This window comes from Nylanderia fulva, unplaced genomic scaffold (genome assembly GCF_048542155.1).
Source record: "Nylanderia fulva isolate GAGA-0341 unplaced genomic scaffold, ASM4854215v1 Scaffold965, whole genome shotgun sequence".
Lineage (NCBI taxonomy): Eukaryota > Metazoa > Arthropoda > Insecta > Hymenoptera > Formicidae > Nylanderia > Nylanderia fulva.
Genome location: NW_028191096.1, coordinates 20,478 through 34,015, shown reverse-complemented (window position 1 = coordinate 34,015; position 13,538 = coordinate 20,478). Strand labels below are relative to the sequence as shown.

Genomic DNA, 13,538 nt, shown 5'->3' with positions numbered 1-13,538 from the left:
ATATTTCAAAATAAAATGTCTATATTGCATGTAATATGTCTTGGCATAATCGTTATTAATTAAAATTATTTTAATAGTTAGTTGGTAAGAGCAGTCGCCCGGAAAGTGAAAGACGCGGGTTCGATTCCCGCTTCAGCGACTTTTTGGACCTATATTTTTCTCGCTTATTTCTCCATATGTAAGTTACGAAATTAATTTATATGTGGAACTTTGGGATCTCAAATTGAGATACAGTTCCGTTTAATTAATTTTTCGTTTCGTTTTCGTTTCCTTGGCTCTATTGCCCGGCTTAGAAGACAGCATACTTATATAACATTTGTAACGGTTCACCTTTCCCGACGCCGCGGATCGGCTCGCCGGTTCCAGGATTCGGGAGGAAGGGGGAAAGTCAGACTCGCTTATTCCTTAATATAAAAATAGTGGGTTTATTCAAATAAAAAGAACAACGAAAAGAATGTTTAATAGCAGGGTACAGGTCATCCTACGGGTTTAGCGGATCGCTGGTATACGTAGTGAACGGTGATCGCACGGAGCGTCCGGTGGCGTAAAGCCTGAACAAAGAACTTAAGAGCTACCCGGTATATGTACAAAGCGTGAGGATCGAACGGAGCGTCCGGTGGCGTAAAGCCTGAACAAAGAACTTAAGAGCTACCCGGTATATGTACAAAGCGTGAGGCTCGAACGGAGCGTCCGGTGGCGTAAAGCCTGAACAAAGAACTTAAGAGCTACCCGGTATATGTACAAAGCGTGAGGCTCGAACGGAGCGTCCGGTGTATTTACAAGCTCGGAGGCGTATAGCCTATAACGGTGTCCAGATGGGACTTACAAGTTACCCGGTATACGATACTGGAGATACAACAGGCGGAGGCGCATAGCCTATAGCGGTGTCCTGATGGGACTTACGAATTACCCGGTATACGATGCTGGAGATACAACAGGTGGAGGCGCATAGCCTATAGCGGTGTCCTGATGGGACTTACAATTTACCCGGTATACGATGCTGGAGATACTAGGTACGGGGCGTAACGCCTTTATTCCAAACGGAGAGCGGTGAAGCCAACGTACGGCGGCATATAGCCTTATAAGGATGTCCGGAAACCGGGAAACCCAGTATAACGACGAGAAGCCCGTCGCCCGGATGTTAGCAGGATGAACCGGAAACCGGGAAACCCAGTGTAACGACGAGAAACCCGTCGCCCGGCGGATAGCAGGATGGACCGGAAACTGGGAAACCCAGTGTAACGACGAGAAGCCCGTCGCCCGGCGTATTACAGGAGGAGACCGGAAACCGGGAAACCCGGTGTTACAACGAGAAACCCGTTGCCCGATACTAACGGTAGGAACCAGCGACCGAGAAACCCGGCACTTTCACAACGAGAAGCCCGTTGCCTGGTCTGGGAGATTTGGAACGGGACTGGTGCCGGCTCGTCCGCCGAGCCGGCTTATATACCCGTCCGGCGGTCCCCTACTCCGCGTCGAGTCCGTGGCGGGGGTACCGCGCCGGGATCGCGGTGGGGTGCCCCCGGGGTGGGGGCGGCCCGTGTGGAACGATTAGGGGCGCCTTTAGGCGCCAAAGCCTCACGTGGCGGGCGGCTGATCGGCCCGCGAGGCGTTAGTAACGGCTGCGCCGTTACAAATTATTTTAACATAAGATATTAATATATTCTTTTTCTTTATTAAATAGATTTGTTTATTTTCCACATTTTAAATTAATTTTTTAGACATATACATATGTCAATTTTTTTCTCAGATATATTCACTCATTTCATTTAATAATATATTTTTTAAAATTATTTTACACTTGCATATACATATACATATACATATACAGATATACAATATTATATTTAATACTAATATAATTTTCTTATCTATATATATGTATGTTGCTTTTATGTAAATATAATATGTTGCCACATATTTTTTGTTCATTTTATTTTAAGTAAATTATATATTACATTAATTTTCATAACATTTTTACAACTAATAATATTTTTTAAGTATAATATATTTATATATATATTGGTAGATTTCTTTATATGTATATATAAATTTTATGTATTTTAAGATTAATTAATTACTATCGTTCATTTTTCCAAATTTTTATATATTTTTAGCTTTTTCCAATATATTAACAATTTATTTGTAGTAATTTTCATTCAGTTTAGATTAGTTTATCGTAAGGCCGGCATCCTATGGAGCGGATTACGCGGAAGCGGAACCAGCGGATCGCCAATCACGGAATCGTTCCGATGGAGCTCATCGATAATAAGTTCTATGTGAGTTTGACAAAACGGAAAATAAAGGATGAAAAGAGAGAGAAGTTCAGATGGCGATACTGGGCAACTTACCTATTTCGCGCATGCGCACTCCGTTTTGGCCCTCACTGACATCAAAAGTGCCGACAGAAAGTTGCGCTACTGTATATACTGTGCTTGAAGTCTCTACTTTAGAAAACACTCGTCAGAATTTGAATTTATCCTCTCCCTTCCTTCGCTACTACTTCAAAAGTAAGACGTCCGGGAAAAAGTTTGATCTAAAAATAAATTTAAGTAGATTTAAAACATCTATGTAAATCTTCATTGCTATCTAATTCTCTGTAAATCTTCGAATATCAATTTAAATTTAATGTATGTATGTAAAACCAACTCGATCTACTAGCGTAAATCTATTCAGATCTAAATACCATATATCTGCAGTAATATATCTATTTTGATCTAAATACATTTAAATAATTTACCCTAAGATTTTATTGCTCATTTAGTTGGCCTAAATATTTTATTTTTAAATAATTTTTTAATTTCTACAAGCCTTCCAATTTTTGATATTAAAATTAATATAAATCTATCGCTGTTTTGTTTTCACAATCGAATCAGTAATGCAGTCTTAATTGTGATTATTAATACTGCATATTTTGAACCACGAATCTCTCCGTTAGTGCGGAAAATCCATTATGATTCTCGAGGGAGGTGAAGAAAACCACGAATCTCCGCGGGAAATCCATTATGATTTTTGAGAGAGGTAAGGAGGAAGAAACGTTCTCGTTATAAGTTTATAAAAAGGAATATCTTTGTTTGGAATCCGGGAATTATTTACAAGAAGTAAAGTTGTTTGAGATGCAAAATAATTCTTATCGCCAGTTAAATTATTTCGGCAGTAAAATGTAATTAGGATTTTCATATATTATACGTTTTCAGTCGAGACAAGGTTCGATCTCGAAAATAGTTATTGTTAAATTCTAGAATCTTCGATCGGCAATAATAAAGTCACATTTGTTTGTAATGGAATAAAAAAGAGTCGTAAATTGACAGCTGTCATATAAAAAAACGCTCAAATACACAAACAAGTAACGGTGTCGCAACCGTTCCGCCGAATAATTTTATGCTATTGAGCATGCGCCACTTTAAAATCACGCAAAATTATTGGCGCTTCACGCGAGGGTGGGCTCCTCTCCGAAAATGATAAAAGAGGAGCTCACACCCGGTTTGCGGTCTTATCGCTTTCCGCCGTGTACGCATAAGAGTAAACCGCTTCGAAAAAACCGCAGAACATTAAATCGACGACCACCGCCTTTTCTTTTGATTTCGAATTGTCCGCTGAAACTGATTAGATTTTGTGTTAATTTTTTGTGCGTTTAATTGTTAAGTATTGTACATTATATTTCCGTAAAGATTCGTATATTAAAAGTTTCTTTATACTAAAAGTGACTCATCCTTTTTTTGGTGTCGTTCGATTCCTCTCACGCAGCGCGTTCGCGAACATATTTCTGGTCCTTCGAGCCGGATCTTCTCGCCGGCACCCGCAAGTTTGTGAACGTGTCTTCGTGTAGTTCGTGAGTGCTCGTAGTTCACCATGGATGTGAACACGTTGATCGATTGCCAACGTGAGATCCAGGTCCGTATTTCGCGCTCCGTGGAATACCTGAAGAAGCTGGGCACGACCAACATTACCGCCAGTGCCGTATCTACACGCACCAGAATCTTAGATCAGCTGTGGACGAAATTCGAGGCACAGCATGATCTCATTCGCGCAGCTCTGAAAGAAAAATATTGTGAGAGCGAATACTACAAGTCGGAGTTGCATGGAGATACGGAAAATCTGTACGTTGCACAACGCAGTACCTTGGATAGTTATGCCGAACATTTCCGGAAGCCGAACGTATCTCCAGCCGTCGACGTCGCATCGAAGTCTTCGCTGCCGCGCATCAAGTTGCCGCCGTTCTCTGGCGCCTACGCCGATTGGCCATCCTTTCGCGATCTTTTTCTGTCCATTGTGAGCAGCAATTCGATCTCGAACATTGAGCGGCTCCACCACCTCCGCTCGTGTCTGACAGGTCCGGCTGAAAGGTTGATAAAGTCACTACCTGTCACGAGTGACAATTACGATCGCGCTTGGGCAATCTTGGACAAGCACTACAATAACAAAAGAGAATTAATCCGCTCCAACTTTGCCACGTTTACCGCCGTGCCAAAGATGAAGGGAGATACCGCCGAGGAGCTGAGCCGCATCCACAACGCTGTCACCGCCGCAGTCAACGCACAGGAGAGCATCGGACGTCCTATCAACTCGCATGGGATGGACCTGTTCAACCACCTGGTCGTCGAACTGTTCGACGCACGCACTCGTCTCGAGTGGGAGTCAACCACTTCAGACTCGACCGAACCACCACAGAACGAGGCACTTCTCGACTTTATTAATCGACGAGTATTGACGCTCAACGCCGCACGACCGAGGAGTGTCACAAAGGGACCTGGAGAAACATCACGATTCGCCAAAGCGCACGTCACGAAGCACCAAGGCGCGGATTCACCTCACTGTGCACTGTGCCGTGAAAACCATACCTTGATGACGTGCAAAAGCTTCAAGGCCAAGACTGCGGTTGAGCGGAAAACGTTCGTGGAAACCAACCGACTGTGCTTCAACTGCCTAGGCAATCATTTCTTAGCACGGTGTCAGTCAAAAAAGAATTGCCTCACCTGCAACGCACGACACCACACCATGCTGCACGGGGCATCCACATCAACACCATCCGCTGAGGCCACTTCACTTGCCACCACACTGGTCACTGCACGGCAAGCTAAGACGCACAAGGCCGCCCTTCTCGCAACCGCTCGCGTCAAGGTCGCTGATCGATACGGATCACCACACGAGGTTAGAGTCTTGATAGATCAGTGCTCCGAGGTGTCCATCATCTCTGAGGCTCTGGCTCAGCGTCTTCGGCTGCCTCGAGCTTCAACGGATCTGTCCATCTTCGGCATCGGAGGGACTCGCTCTGGATCAGCGCGTGGCAAGGTCACGATAGACATCACATCTGACGTGACCAATGCCGAGCTTCGCGTGGTGGCCTTTGTGCTGCCGCGCATCTCATTGCAACAAGGCACCGCTCAACGTGAAGATCGTAGCTGGCCTCACATCCACGGACTTCGATTGGCCGACCCGCGCTTCCTGGATGACGATCCTGCGGAGTTACTTCTGGGAGCAGAAGTCTACTCGCTGATCCTCGAGGAAGGCCTTCGCAAGGGCGGATCACGGATGCCGATCGCCCAGCAGACGAGCTTAGGATGGATCTTGTCCGGAGGCTACGACGCCGCAGCACCCGAAGGCCATCGCCGCACGTTCCAGTGCACCACAGACCACGACCTCGCTAACATGGTTCGACGCTTCTGGGAGCAGGAACGCGAGCCAGTAGCTGGGACACCGCTCACCGCCGACGAAGCCAGGTGCGAAGACTTCTACGTGCGCACGGTCACTCGCACGTCCAGTGGCAGGTACATGGTGAGGCTGCCATGTACTTCACCGCCGCCGACATCGCTCAGCGAGACTCGTCGACCCGCAGAGCGCCTCCTGGAAGCCATGGAGCGGAAGGGAGCACGAGATCCTCGCTTCGGTGACCTCTATCGAGATTTCATGGAGGAATACGAGAACCTGCAACATATGGAGGTCAGCACAACTTCAACAACCTGCAGCCCTAGGTGCTACTTACCGCATCACGGGGTCCTCAAGGAGTCAAGCACGACCACGAAGCTCAGGGTCGTGTTCAACGGCTCCCAGCGCACACGGTCCGGAGAGTCGCTGAACGCACACCTCCTCACTGGAGCCAATCTCTTGCCAACACTCGCTGATGTCCTACTTCGTTGGCGTTGGCATCGGTACGTTCTCGTCACGGATATCGAGAAGATGTACCGACAAATTCTTGTACATCCGGAGGATCGTCGCCTGTAAACCATCTTGTGGCGCCACACCAGCTCTGATGACGTCCACGAGTACGAGCTGAGGACCGTGACCTACGGGCTAGCGTGTGCACCCTTTCTCGCCATCAGGACTCTTCATCAACTCGCAGCAGACGAAGAGGCACGATATCCACGCGGAGTCAAGGCACTGCGACACGACTGCTACGTCGACGACGTGGTCACCGGCGCTGATAGCTTGGAGGACGCTATCGACCTTCAGCAGGAACTACGGAGTCTTTGCATGGCGGGCGGATTTCCTTTGAGGAAGTGGGCTGCCAACGATCAGCAGGTGCTCACCGGAGTTCCACCGGAACATCGGCATCAACGCAAACCGCACTCATGGGAGGGAGAGAGTCACGCTACCTTGGGCCTCCGATGGCATCCGCAAGGTGACTGGTTCTCCTTCACCATACGTCCGCGTGCAATCACCGACTTCACGAAGCGACGAGTTTTGGCCGAGACGGCTCGACTCTTTGACCCGATGGGGTGGCTCGCACCTGTCGTCATCAGAGCCAAAATTCTGATTCAGACGACGTGGCTTCAACGGCTGGACTGGGACTCCCCGCTGCCTGATCAGGACGCACACCGCTGGAGGCAGTTGTTGAATCAGCTTCCTCTTCTAGATGACATCCGCATAACTCGCTGGCTCAACACTGGGACCGACCATTCACAACTGCAGCTCCATGGGTTTGCCGACGCATCAGAGCGAGGGTACGCCGCCGTGGTGTACATCCGCAACGCTGCAACAGAGAAAACATCAATCAACCTGTTGATGGCAAAATCCAAGGTCGCACCTGTCAAGCAGGTGTCGTTACCTCGCTTGGAACTCTGTGCAGCAGCTCTACTTACCACGCTCATGCTCCACGTGCGCTCTACTCTCGGTTTGACAACGACGCCAGTGCATCTGTGGTCAGATTCAAAGGTCACGTTCCACTGGATTCAAGGACACAGCACCCGCTGGAAAACCTTTGTCGCCAATCGAGTGTCTCAGATCCAGACCCTGCTGCCAGACGCTCAATGGAGACACATCGCTGGACGAGAGAATCCTGCAGATTGTGCATCACGCGGTGTTACTCCTGACGAACTCATTAAGCATAAACTGTGGTGGACAGGACCTACCTGGCTGTCAGGAGACGAGACTGCATGGCCTTGTTCCGTCATCGAAGCCGCAGAGGATGACCTCCCGGAGCAGCGAGCCACCAGTTTGGTGGTCAAGGCACCGATCACGGCCGAACCTGACCTCCTCCTCCGGTTCCCGACGCTACAAAGGCTGCTGCGAGTTACTGAATGGTGTCGGCGATGGCTCAATCCGGCGAGACGCGACGTCATACTTGGCCGCACTTTGCATCCGGACGAGCTGGACGTCGCCTTATTTCGATGGCTGCGAGTGGTGCAGGCGCTCCACTTTCCTACGGACGTAGCTGCGGCCTCTGCTGGACGCACTAGTCCACCGCGAAGCCACCTAGCAAGGTTGAGTCCGGTCCTCGATGATCAAGGCGTGCTGCGCGTCGGAGGACGTCTCAAGCATGCTCAGCTACCACTCGACGAAAGACATCCAATGATCATCCCGGCGGCATCATGGTTGACTCGGCTGGTGATTGATTCCTGCCACCGACGGACACTGCACGGAGGTGTGCAACTGACTCTCGGCTTGCTCCGCCTGCGTTTCTGGGTGCCCCGAGGAAGGACCACCGTCAAACAGCAGCTACACCGATGCGTGACCTGCACTCAATGGCGCGCCGCAACACCACAGCCTCCGATGGGTAACCTTCCTCGGGACCGAGTAACGCCAACTCGACCGTTCCTCAGCACCGGTTTGGACTACGCGGGACCAATCCTCCTCCGGACCAGCAAGGGGCGTGGACACCGTGCGCACAAGGGATACATCGCCGTCTTCGTCTGCTTCTGGTCGAAGGCCATTCACTTAGAAGTTGTCTCGGACTACACCTCGGAGGCCTTCATCGCCGCGCTGCGCCGCTTCATCTCCCGCCGGGGTTTGTGCGCTGAGATTTACAGCGACTGCGGCACGACTTTCATCGGGGCAGATCGGACGCTGCGAGGTCTCTTTAACGCAGCGACAGCCGAAGGTCAAAGTGTCATCCTTGCCGCCACCGCTCAAGGAATCCGCTGGCACTTCAACCCGCCAGCGGCCCCGCACTTTGGTGGTTTGTGGGAGGCCGCCGTAAAGTCGACCAAGTTTCACCTCCGTCGGGTGATCGGCGAGACCACCCTCACGTTCGAGGAGTTGAGCACACTCCTCGCCCAGATCGAAGCTTGTCTGAATTCACGTCCGTTACAGGCACTCTCAGATGATCCAGAGGACGTCTCGGCGCTGACCCCCGGTCACTTCCTCGTTGGGGCACCGCTCCTCGCTTTGCCGGAACCGTCATTGACAGAGCAGACGGTGTCCACCTTGTCACGTTGGCGTCACCTGCAGCGGATGAGGGATCACTTCTGGCAGCGATGGTCATCCGAATACGTGCACGGACTCGCCCCACGCACCAAGTGGCTCAAGGATGCACCTGCACCCCACGTCGGCGATCTCTGTCTCGTGCGCTCCGAGATCACCCCTCCGAGCCGATGGCCTCTCGCTCGCATATTGCGTTTGCACCCCGGAGACGACGGAATTACACGCGTCGTGACCATCCGAACGGCCACGTCCGAGCTCGTGCGCCCACTCGTCAAGCTCGTGTTTCTTCCGGGCGTGAACGACGCGCCTACACCGCACATTGACACATAGCATCACTCACTACACAATCATCACATCATGCACCATATCAATTGTCACACATCACTTGTTTCGCTCACCACCGCACTAAAACTTGTCTCATTTTCACCGCTCACTGCATCTCACACTCGCCGTTCACATCTGCCACATGTTTTCGCCGTTCCAGCTGATCGATTCACATCACGCGATCACCACGTGTTTTCGTCGACTCAGCTGATTGATTCGCAACACGCGATCATCACGTGAATTTCGCCGCGCCGACGCGAGCCCGCCCCACCATCAATCACCATCGGAATGTGATCCGCGCCGAAATCATCATCAACCATTTGTCACGTTGCGACAAGGCGGGCGGGATGTTTGAGATGCAAAATAATTCTTATCGCCAGTTAAATTATTTCGGCAGTAAAATGTAATTAGGATTTTCATATATTATACGTTTTCAGTCGAGACAAGGTTCGATCTCGAAAATAGTTATTGTTAAATTCTAGAATCTTCGATCGGCAATAATAAAGTCACATTTGTTTGTAATGGAATAAAAAAGAGTCGTAAATTGACAGCTGTCATATAAAAAAACGCTCAAATACACAAACAAGTAACGGTGTCGCAACCGTTCCGTCGAATAATTTTATGCTATTGAGCATGCGCCACTTTAAAATCACGCAAAATTATTGGCGCTTCACGCGAGGGTGGGCTCCTCTCCGAAAATGATAAAAGAGGAGCTCACACCCGGTTTGCGGTCTTATCGCTTTCCGCCGTGTACGCATAAGAGTAAACCGCTTCGAAAAAACCGCAGAACATTAAATCGACGACCACCGCCTTTTCTTTTGATTTCGAATTGTCCGCTGAAACTGATTAGATTTTGTGTTAATTTTTTGTGCGTTTAATTGTTAAGTATTGTACATTATATTTCCGTAAAGATTCGTATATTAAAAGTTTCTTTATACTAAAAGTGACTCATCCTTTTTTTGGTGTCGTTCGATTCCTCTCACGCAGCGCGTTCGCGAACAAAAGTGATAATAATTGTCTCGGAGTAACTTACTACTTATTAAGCGCGTTGATGTCGATGGACTTCCGTAAAATTTAAATCTTAAATTTTCGCTATCATTTTGCGCATTAATTGTATTGTCGAATTTTTTAATATAAAACATTTCAGACGCCACTCTCTTTCGCAAGTTTCTTTCCTTATGTAAGATTACTGAGTTATCCCAATCAAAGTTGTGATTAAATTCTAAGCGATGTTCGATAATGACTGAAAAATTTCTTGCCAAAGGATCATTTATGTTGCGTCTTTGTTTCCCGACTCTCGTATTCAAATGTCTCTTAGTTTGTCCAATGTATCTCATCTGACAATCATTACAATTTATACAATATACACATTCTGTCTGTTTTTTGTCTATTAATTTGTTTTTCCCTTTTCTTATGTTATCTAACTTTTTAGGGACAGTATATACATATGTAAGACTTTGAAATTTTTATTTTTTAAAATTTGACAAATATCGTAATCAGATAATAATCCTTAAGGTTCGCCAATAATAATTAATAAAAATCTCTCCTCAAAGGTAAAAGTCAACCAAACTGGCAATCATTTATTATAAATAATTAGTTAAAATACAACGTTTCGACTGTCATTGCAGCTCTGTTCAAATAAATCTATAAAAAGTTACATAAAAATAATTATAACAAACAAGAAAACAGAAATTACAGAAATGTTTTATATAAAAAAACAACGTAAAAGCATTAATTTACAGAAAGATACGGAGAATTTTAGTGGGATTTATGATCATGTTCTTGACGCTATTTAAATTATTTTTATTTTTACCTATTTATTTATTTATTTGACTTTGTTATAAGGTTTTAGATTGCGAAAGACACATTAGTTATGTCTCGATTTTCTTAATGCGTTGTAACGTGACGCTTTTGAGAGCGCCGTCACAAGGGCGAAAAGCCCGATCGGGTAGGACGCGGGGATCTGGAGCGCCCCTCATTTCGGGGAGGGTGCGATCCGTTTGCGTTGTTTCGTTTTTATTACCGTATCTTTGCGAGAATCGCAATTGCACGCAGCGTCGGCCCGTCGATGCGCGTGCAACACGATTCGGAGGGAGAGCGACAACGACGGCCCGAGAGAGCGGCAGGAGAAGTTGTAAAGCAAGAGAGAGCGAGAGGCGGAGGAGGCCGGAATGCCACAGCCGAGAGAGAAGGATGGATCGAGAGTGAGAGAGAGAGAGCACGGGACCGCGCGCAGTTAAGTATCCAGTAGCCGAATTTAATTTATTATCTCTCGCGCAATGTTGATGCCGTACGGATATTCTAGGATACCGAGAGGACTCCGAGTCGCGCCTACATTTGGACCGCTCCTGGAGAAAAACGACGGAGGGCCCGGCCAGCCTACCGCTTGTTCCCCCAGGAGAAAAGCCGCAGGAACAAACCCGGAGAAAAATTCTCTCGAGCGCAGGAAGATATCGGCGAGAGAATTACCCCGCTAGAGGGGGAGGCGGGGAAGACTGTAGGGCCCCGCCATCGACCCTATCATTGAGGGAATGCGCGAGAGATCGGCGCGGCACGTAGGGTATCGAGGCGCGCGAGGCCCGGCTCTCCACTGTTCGGTGTGCTACACGACAGAGAGGGTGCCTCCGGAGACCCAAGAACTCAACCAAGGGAAGACTCTTCGCCAAAAATTGTAAGCCGCCTCTCGGGTAGTCGTAGCTAGATGTGGGTCGGTACCGTGTGTGTTGGAGTCCTAGAGTAATTACCGTGAGTACCGCGTCTCTCGATATCGTATCGTTTGTGTAGGAGAGAGCGGTCTCTCTCATTCTAATAGCGTTTTCGATTGGGGTGCACTGGCTGCACTGAATGTCAGGCGCGTGTTCGATTGGTAGTGCCAATGCGCACTTGGCTAGTGTTGCGTGTTCGTTTGAACGCACAACACTCGCATAGTGCGCACTCAGTGCGTACTAAGTGGCACGAGATATTTTGACGGTGCCAGTTCAGTGCACTGGATGCATGCAAGCAGTAGGGCATTCTTTTGAATGAAAATTCGACATAATGAGCAATTCGGATTTGGCTCTCTTTAATATTTTGGAGACATTTTTGGAATCTTCTTCTAGTTCAAGCGAGCAAGAAGAAATAATTACAACTCTTCGAACTAGAAGAATAATTTCAAAAACTGTAAATTATGTAGAATGTGTGAAAAAAATGGATAATGACACCGTGTTATATCTTTTTATATAAACATCGAACCTATACCCTTTTTTAAAATATAATTAATGTACTTAATGTAATAGCATTTTTATACTGAATAATAATAATTTTTATATTTGTCATACGTGATATTCTTGATCATCTTCTATATTTAATTACATATAATAAAAATCATTACTTAACTGAACACAAGATGTCGAGGTTACTTTTTCGTTCTTCCCGGAATCTAGTCAACTCAAGTGGCACTGAAAATTTCGGCGTGTTCTTTTTCACCTGCACTATTCAGTGCAACCCATGGAACTTGTCCAGTGTTCGTGTGAACTGAGTGCGCACTGGTGCGCACTAACTTTTTCCCAATCGAAAACGCTATAAGTACCGTACCGCAGGGCCGGCCGACTTCGAGATCGCGAACCGAGCCCTCTCCGAAACGTGCCGCCGACAGTCAATCGTTTTCGCGAACGATTATCGTACCGTATAATTTATCGCTGTATTCAGAGTCACGTATGATTATATCTGTGACCTCAGTAGATTGTCGGAATTTGCGTGCAGCCGTTCTCCGCGAGTTTGTTAAATGTTTCATTTTTCGACTCGGCGAGAGAGTCGAGCGAGAGAGGCGCGAAATTGCCGTTGTCTATTTGTCACCTTTTTTTGGATACCGCGCCGTGTCTCGAGTTTATAATTTTGACCTCTATACGTACCGAGGGTACGCGAAAATAAGTGTCAAAGTATATCAGCTACCGATCTTGTTTTGTTGTTTCGCATAATTTCCGTTAATAGCATATTCTCGAAAATTTAGTAAAGTATGTAAAAGTGGTTATTATCGATAAAATGTTAATCTCGTAATTCTGTCATTCCGGTCATCGTCGCCGATATTACTATTATACTTTGGTTCATACCGCTGATTTATATATTTATGTTATCCTATATCTAGATTGTCTAATAATACTAATCATATGTACCATTGTTAATCTTAAGTGTCAAATATACATATATGTCAAATTCTAACACCACGTGTATGTCTCTCTATACCTCTCTCTCACCCATAGACCCATCACTTCTCTGGATGAAATTCGGAGAAGTAACATTAAGTACCGTTCACATTAGTATCGTGGCGCGTTCACATGCGCCTGGCGTCCAACTGTACCGTGAGTACCGAATGTACCTAAGTACGAATAAGTAATTCTTTCCTTACCGAGTTTTACCGTATTAAGATTCAAATTAGTAAAATATTTAAATTGAACGCTCCCCTGTCCAAACTTGGCGTTTCGGCACAGGAAAAGACGTTGCAGCGTAGTGACTAAGATTCTTGCTAACTGTTAACATCTATTTATTTCTTGCTTACTTTTGTCAGTTCTACATTGTTCATTAAAACAATGGTGAAT

The 13,538-nt window shown here is 46.9% G+C and overlaps 1 protein-coding gene across 1 annotated transcript; it reads left to right on the top strand.

The window, feature by feature from the left end:
* The first annotated feature begins 3,852 nt into the window (after window positions 1–3,852).
* Window positions 3,853–8,970, top strand: LOC114944765 (uncharacterized). The gene is made up of 2 exons (XM_085490091.1): window positions 3,853–6,149; window positions 6,246–8,970. Exons 1-2 carry the CDS (start codon window positions 3,853–3,855, stop codon window positions 8,968–8,970), a joined length of 5,022 nt encoding a protein of 1,673 aa, XP_085346217.1.
* The last annotated feature ends 4,568 nt before the right edge of the window (window positions 8,971–13,538 follow it).

Bases quoted from the DNA above. Each gene is read 5' to 3' on its own strand.
- LOC114944765 (XM_085490091.1), top strand. From the start codon at position 3,853: ATGGATGTGAACACGTTGATCGATTGCCAACGTGAGATCCAGGTCCGT. The intron at 6,150-6,245 runs GTACGTTCTCGT...GCGCCACACCAG, and splicing joins CTTCGTTGGCGTTGGCATCG to CTCTGATGACGTCCACGAGT.